The sequence below is a fragment of the Littorina saxatilis genome, linkage group LG11 (genome assembly GCF_037325665.1).
Source record: "Littorina saxatilis isolate snail1 linkage group LG11, US_GU_Lsax_2.0, whole genome shotgun sequence".
In the NCBI taxonomy this organism is placed as follows: domain Eukaryota; kingdom Metazoa; phylum Mollusca; class Gastropoda; order Littorinimorpha; family Littorinidae; genus Littorina; species Littorina saxatilis.
The window spans coordinates 4,282,854-4,290,361 of NC_090255.1; the positions used below are offsets into that span (position 1 = coordinate 4,282,854).

The 7,508-nt window shown below is 44.8% G+C and overlaps 1 protein-coding gene across 1 annotated transcript in view; it reads right to left on the reverse strand.

Annotated features, from left to right (window-relative positions):
• Positions 1 to 7,508, reverse strand: part of LOC138980650 (uncharacterized) — a 200,108-nt gene that overhangs the window by 140,363 nt on the left and 52,237 nt on the right. The window contains exons 43-48 of the mRNA XM_070353559.1: positions 5,629 to 5,805; positions 4,606 to 5,026; positions 3,485 to 3,816; positions 2,974 to 3,198; positions 2,279 to 2,446; positions 215 to 698 (exon numbers count right to left, since the gene is read on the reverse strand). Of these exons, the coding sequence (XP_070209660.1) occupies positions 215 to 698; positions 2,279 to 2,446; positions 2,974 to 3,198; positions 3,485 to 3,816; positions 4,606 to 5,026; positions 5,629 to 5,805 (1,807 nt within the window). The remainder of the gene's footprint in view (positions 1 to 214; positions 699 to 2,278; positions 2,447 to 2,973; positions 3,199 to 3,484; positions 3,817 to 4,605; positions 5,027 to 5,628; positions 5,806 to 7,508) is intronic.

Here is a 7,508-nt window from a genome sequence, read left to right on the forward strand (position 1 = left end):
TGTTGTTGTTAATCACAGCAGTGTAATTTATAGCAAAATGCAATTTCTCTGATTTACACTCTCTTTCTCTCTCTCTCTCTCTCTCTCTCTCTCTCTCTCTCTCTCTCTCTCTCTCTTCCTCTCTCTCTTTGTCTCTCTATTCCCCCCACCCCCCACCGCCCCACTTACTCTCACATTCACACACAGACGTACAGTTATCTCCCTTCGCTCTTACCTGCACAGCGGGAACACTTGAAGATGGCTGACAAGAGTCGCGTAAGGAAAAGTCAGTGTGATATTAGTCTCCTGTCTGCTCGTCATGTAACTGTAAACACTCCCCAAACTGCCGTCAAAAATCGAACTGAGCGGATAGTATCTCAAGATGGAATTGTATCGCCACACAGGCCCGTTAGTTACCACAGAAACGTTGGAAAAAGTCTTCAATGACGTCACAGTACTCGTCACAGACGGATGACGTAGGCTGAGCTCACGCGTGGTGTGAATTCTGGCGCTGGAGGTAAACCCGTTGTTATCCACGGTGATTTTCTTGTAAACGTCTGTGATGTTGGACCGGTTCTCGGTGTAGAGTGACCCAGAGCCTCCGTAGTGTTGCGTGGCTTGACCGCCGTGTAGAAGCGTGTGTCCAGAGAAGTGATTGTCCCCTGTGTGGTACAAAGCGACTCGGCCCCCTCCCCCTCCTCCTCCATTTGAACTTGCTCCTAAAGAGAACAGAAAACAAGTCGCGAAAGGCGAAATTACTACATTTAGTCAAGCTGTGGAACTCACAGAATGAAACTGAACGCATTGCATTTTTTCACAATGACCGTTGTCCACCGCCAGTGCAAAAGGCAGTGAAAGTGACGAGCCTGTTTAGCGCGGTAGCGGTTGCCCTGGGCTGCATAGTACGCTTAATTTACTGTACCTCTCTTCGTTTTAACTTTCTGAGCGTGTTTTTAATCCCAACATATCATATCTATATGTTTTTGGAATCAGGAACCGACAAGGAATAAGATGAAATTGGTTTTAAAACGATTTCGGAAATTTAATTTCAATCATGTTTATATTTTTAATTTTCAGAGCTTGCTTTTAATCCGAATATAACATATTTATATGTTTTTGGAATCAGAACATGATGAAGAATAAAATAAAAGTAATTTTGGATCGTTTTATAAAAAATAATTTTTAATTACAATTTTCAGATTTTTAATGACCAAAGTCATTAATTGATTTTTAAGCCTCCATGCTGAAATACAATACCGAAGTCCGGCCTTTGTCGAAGATTGCTTGGCCAAAATTTCAATCAATTTGATTGAAAAATGAAGGTGTGACAGTGCCGCCTCAACTTTTACAAAAAAGCCGGATATGACGTCATCAAAGACATTTATCAAAAAATTGAAAAATATATTTCGGGATATCATACCCAGGAACTTTCATGTAAAATTTCATAAAGATCGGTCCAGTAGTTTACTCTGAATCGCTCTACACACACACGCACAGACAGACACACACAGACAGACAGACAGACAGACAGACAGACAGACACACACACACCTAAAGTGTGGATGGTTACCTAAGAGGCGGCACTGGGTGTAGTGCCTTTCTAGTGCACTTGCACTACAACAGCACTGGGTGCAGTACTCGCTCCGGCATCGAAGAATTTTGCACTAAAAAATGCACAAAATTTGACCTATTTCGTCGCCTATAGAGGACGGAAAGAATGTCATTTTGAACATTGTTATGACATTCTTTCCGTCAAAAAAGTCAATTTAACGGTGTTAAATGAAGCGACCATCCACACAGTTAGGTTGCCATCCAGAGTTTAACATTCTTATGACATTCTTTCCGTCAAAAAAGTGAATTTAACGGTGTTAAATGAAGCGACCATCCACACAATCAGGTTGCCATCCACAGTTTAGGTTGCCATCCACGTGTGGATGGTTGCCTTATGGTGATTTAGGCAACCAAACCTGTGGAAATATGGGTACACACACACACACACACACACACACACACACACACACACACACACACACACACATACACCACGACCCTCGTCTCTATGTTAAAACATTTAGTCAAAACTTGACTAAATGTAAAAAGCACACATTTGAACTGATAAACCATCTCTGCTGAAAACTCATTTCTCAGATTCACAAAGGTTGGGCATATCTGGAGGACATTTTCTAGGGTCCGTCCCCTACTTTTGGACCTTGTCGTCGGATACAGCTATATACAGACATTCATTGTTTTTGGTCTTGTGTAAGCAAACTTTCTTTCAAACTAAGTAAGAAGGAATTACCTCTGCCGCCTGTGACCTCTATGCTGCCCTCCCCGTCCAGGTGTTTGACATTCATCCAGATGCTGCCTCCAGCCCCTCCGCCCCCTGTCTGACCTTGACCTGATTCGCCGTTGGCATGGAGACGACCTTCAACTCGCAGAATGTCTGACACGTTCATGTGAATCACGCCTGGAGAAAAAAAGTATGGGCACCGGTAATCAATTGGCAGGTAGCACAGAAAATGCATATTAGAAGAAGATATTGATGGTATCGCATTGCTACCAAAATTAGCAGTGTACGTCTAGTGCAGGAATATTTATCTTGCGTGAACCCCAGAGGATCCCTTTTCATTTGTAGCAGTTTGAAGTTTGGTTTGCTTCTTACTTCATTTCTTTACTGGGATGTCGATGTGTTGTTGTTGTTGTTTGGTTGGTTGGTTATTTGTTTAAAATCGGTCTTCAGAATATACTGCAAGAGCTGAATAAGACGGACGTTGGTCGCTCCACAAAAAAACCAGGTCGCGTGAAGCGATATAAAAACATTTCAGTCATTCAAACATCTGCATCAAAAACCAGCCATCGCCGAGACTACATTTAGAAAGTCTCGACTAACCACACCCGAAGGCCGAGACGGGTCAAAACTGGACTAAATGTAAAACCAAACTTGGTAGCTCTGACGCACACATGTACACATTCAGCAATGACGCCTACACTCACCTCCTCCTCTGCCGCCTCTGTCACTCTGCCCATCGCCTCCTCCGCTCCCCATTGCAGACGGCGTGTAGACAGAGTCGTAGCCTGGAGCTGAGAAGTAGCCATACAGCGAGCATCCTCCACGGCCCCCGTGAGCCCCTCCCGACCCTCCCGAGTGACCGTCCTGGTTCAGTCCGGACCCCGGTCCTTGACCATTAGCGTGTCCAGTGGCGTCCGCTTCAAAGTCACCTGGTGAGAAGATGGGTGTGTGTTCAAAATACAATACATGAAACAATTACTACTAAACAACTATGTCACGAGCTCAACCAAAAGTATATTGTACGTGACCGAAACAATACAATATTACACACATATTCATGATGGTGGACAAGCCAATACAAAACAAACCCAAGAAGATCAAATAAAGAGGTGTGTGTGTAACAGTCAATAAACGATTTCATAGGATTCTTCTTATGTTTTCACTAGATGATATTGAGTTGGGTCCAGGCAAGTGGGATCTCTATAATAGATGTACCTGACAAGTCGACTGTCACGTTGACTGCGGTCAGGCGCAGGTGGTTGGTCCGAACAGCGCCCTTGCCGTTGATGGTCAGTCGGGTCACCTCCAGCTCTACCACTCGGCCCTGGTCAGCTGTCAGGAACTCTGCGCGTCCTCCGGCCTTCACGCTCACGTTGGTCAGCGCGTACGTTCCCTCCTGTCGCCCCACTGTTCGTCCGTGTGACCACATGAAGAGGCGGGCCATGTTTTCCACTGTGAATTCGTCCACGCCGGAAACTGTCCCGTTGTTCTCCCAGAATACCTCGCGCATGACCACGTGACCTTTCGGGACTATTACCTTGCTGGATCTACCAGGGTGACAAAGAAAACAATTTTGAGTTTGTATCTGTGAATACAAATATTATTTTTACTTGTCTGGTTTTTATTTAGCCATTTTACATGAGTCCTTCTGAAGAGCGAGGGTCAGATGTAACAAAGAAAATCACTGCTTATTCTATTACCCTCGTTCAATATTAATTGTCATTGTCATTGTCATGGTGTTACATAACGTGTAATATCACGAAGATGAAAGTTAGCAATATGAAAGCTGCCTTCGCATTACTGAGGTTAATGTCAAAGTACATCAGTATCGCTCACGATTATGTTCATAGTATATGATAATTATTATCTGATCACGTGCTCAGCACAGGACAGGGATTCAAAATCAATTGGAATGCTTATTCTTTTACTCTATGGATTCTCACTTCTTTCTTCTTCTTCTTCTTCTGCGTTCGTGGGCTGAAACTCCCACGTACACTCGTGTTTTTTGCACGAGTGGAATTTTACGTGTATGACCGTTTTTTACCCCGCCATTTAGGCACCCATACGCCGTTTTTGGAGGAACTCACTTCTTTCAAGCTGACCAACTGAAACAATTAATAGGCTACTGTGAACGTAACACTAATGAACACAATCTTAAAGACACCTGCTAGTTTGAATTTTACCTTTCCGTGGAATCTTTCCTAAAAAAATATGAACATATTTGAAATCCCTGTACCTTGTATAAGGTGGAAAGGAAATAAACTTGCATCGATCTTGAATAGCTATACCGATTGAAAAAAACCAATAACCAACCAATACAAATATACACTCCTTACCTGTAGGCCATGATGTTGACAGGTATGTAGGTGTTGACGTCACTGAATGCAAAGGTCTGTCGACCCCCAATGTGCAGCAGACCGGAACGATCCCCAGACAACAACCCGGCGTTGATCCTCACGTCGTCTGAGCTCGTGTTGCTTAGCAACGCCACCTGGGCCTGACCTTCAATGCGTACCTCGTCAAAGTCGTAACGACCTTCACGGCTGTACAGCCAGGTCACGCCTCCAACTAGGTCAAGTTCGTTGTATTGACCTTCAAGCAGGTTGCGAAGGGGTTCCGATCTCTTGGTGACGTCGCGGGGGTATGGCAGGCCAAAGTTGTCAACGCGCAAAAAGCGACGGGTTGTTTCCTCTGTACTGTGGTTGCGTGTTTCGAGGTACACCGTGCCAGCGCCACCAACTTCTGAGTCGCTGTTGCCTGAATAGTGACGAAGAATTAAGATAAATATCGACGAGTAAAAATGCAAAACGTTCGTTTGTAGATGGTCAAATGAACAATGGTAGGTCAATTGGAACAAAATGCATACTAACATGGGGCATCTTGCTTAATCTTGCGTAAAACTAAAATGAATTACCGGATAGCGTGAATTAATCGATCTGAGTAGTCTGGTAAGTTAACACAGCTTCATCATCATCATCATCATCATCATCATCATCATCATCATCATCATCATCATCATCATCATCATCATCATCATCATTTTCATCATCATCATCATCATCATCATCATCATCATTATTTTCGTCATCACCATCATCATCATCATCACCACCACCACCTTCGTTTTCTTATCGAATGCCATATTTACCCTCAAAATACAGCTTTCAAGACTAGCATTAATTTTACCGTCAGGGAATGAAACACACATAAATGCAAACCAACTAAGCTTAAACCAGTTAAGCACAAAATCTTAACTTGTGAAGTTAACACTCTAAAATGGGAAAAGGTGAATAGAATCCGTAAACCTTACCCAGGCTAACCTAATCAAAACAGTACTGACAAAACCCATATGTACGCACCTCCTCCTGCTCTGGCGGTGACGTTGAATTTGTGGAGGCTTTCGCACTGTACGGAGATTCTGCCGCCCCCACCCCCTCCCCCCGTGCTCCTTCCTCCAGTGGCCCCTCCCGCTGTGATGGTCCCAACCCCACGTGCCTCGCTGCACTCAATCCACACGCTGCCACCTGCCCCGCCACCTGTCACAAATACAGGTGTTTTGATGTGTTGTAAATACAACAGGTAAGCGCAGTTGTTTTAAAAGATTGAGAACGTACCTGCGGCGTACGCCTCCACTTGCCACGAAAACAGATTTGTGTGTGCATTAAAGGTACTGAACTTGTCAAATCCAGGTGCACGGAGCCCCTGGGGCTTTTAGTCATACCTCAGGCAGCTATCCGTTAAAAGAACTACCAAATTTCATTGACTTGCACCCAAAGAGTCAAGAACTGCAATTTTTTTACGAATTAATTTCGTACTCGGACCCGGCTGGTCTTGACCTATTTTTGGATCTAAATTTAGATCAGGTAGATCACCACATCATGCACAAAAAGACAGTCACTTAGCAAACGATGTCAGACGTCATCATGAGTTTGTGTAAAACAAAATGGAGGCCGGAATCACTCAGTTGAATCGAACTCCGACCAAACACCACGTAATAACTAGGCTAATTTATGCACTCGCGTGAACAAGAAACTGTCGAGCTTCACAGATGTCGTCGTTGGGTAGTTTTGGGTTTGTGTTACTACCATAGGAGGAGTTTTGAACTGTAAATGCACTCAGCTGCAACAAAAACGCAAAACGAAGGCTGTGAGCTGCACTGTGCCTTTAAATACAAGAGGTTTACGCAGTTGTGTTAAGATTGTGTGAACGTACCAGCACCTGTCCTGCCATTTGTGACAAATACGGGTGTCTTGCAACAGGTGAGCGCAGCTGTATTAAACAAAACAGGCAAGTGCATTTGTTTCAAGCTTTCACAATATACCTGCACCTGCCCTGAGAAAAATACTGGCGTTTTGTATCTAAACACCACAGTTAAAGCACACTTAGGCCTATACTGAGAAGTTTGCCACACTATTATTATAGTGAGCATTTCTACGCACATACCCTCCCAGAGGGGAGGCTCATGGCGTTTACAATATGCCGTGTGAGATGGAATTTTTTACACAATATATCACGCATTCACATCGGCCAGTAAATCTCATGCGTGTTAGGCGAGTATATACTTTTGTTTTCACGGCCTATTATTCCAAGTCACACGGGTATTTGGTGGACATTTTTATATATGTCTATACAATTTTGCCAGGAAAGACCCTTTTGTCAATCGTGGGATCTTTAACGTGCACACCCCAATGTAGTGTACACGGGACCTCGGTTTTTCGTCTCATCCGAAAGACTAGCACTTGAACCCACCACCTAGGTTAGGAAAGGGGGGAGAAAATTGCTAACGCCCTGACCCAGGGTCGAACTCGCAACCTCTCGCTTCCGAGGCAAGTGCGTTACCACTCGGCCACCCAGACTTCCTAGACACTACCACCTTCCCCTCAGCCTGTGATAAATACAGGTATAGTAATCAGGGCTCCCCACGGTCACCCGTCCTACAGGGTCCATGGACCCCCGCTTTGAATGTTCAGAGGGTCCCTGGACCCCCGCTTTGAATGTTCAGAGGGTCCCTGGACCCCCGCTTTGAATGTTCAGAGGGTCCCTGGACCCCCGCTTTGAATGTTCAGAGGGTCCCTGGACCCCCGCTTTGAATGTTCAGAGGGTCCCTGGACCCCCGCTTTGAATGTTCAGAGGGTCCCTGGACCCCCGCTTTGAATGTTCAGAGGGTCCCTGGACCCCCACTTAGAATGTTCAGAGGGTCCATGGACCCCCTCAGCGGAGTTTTAGAGGGTACCAAGTG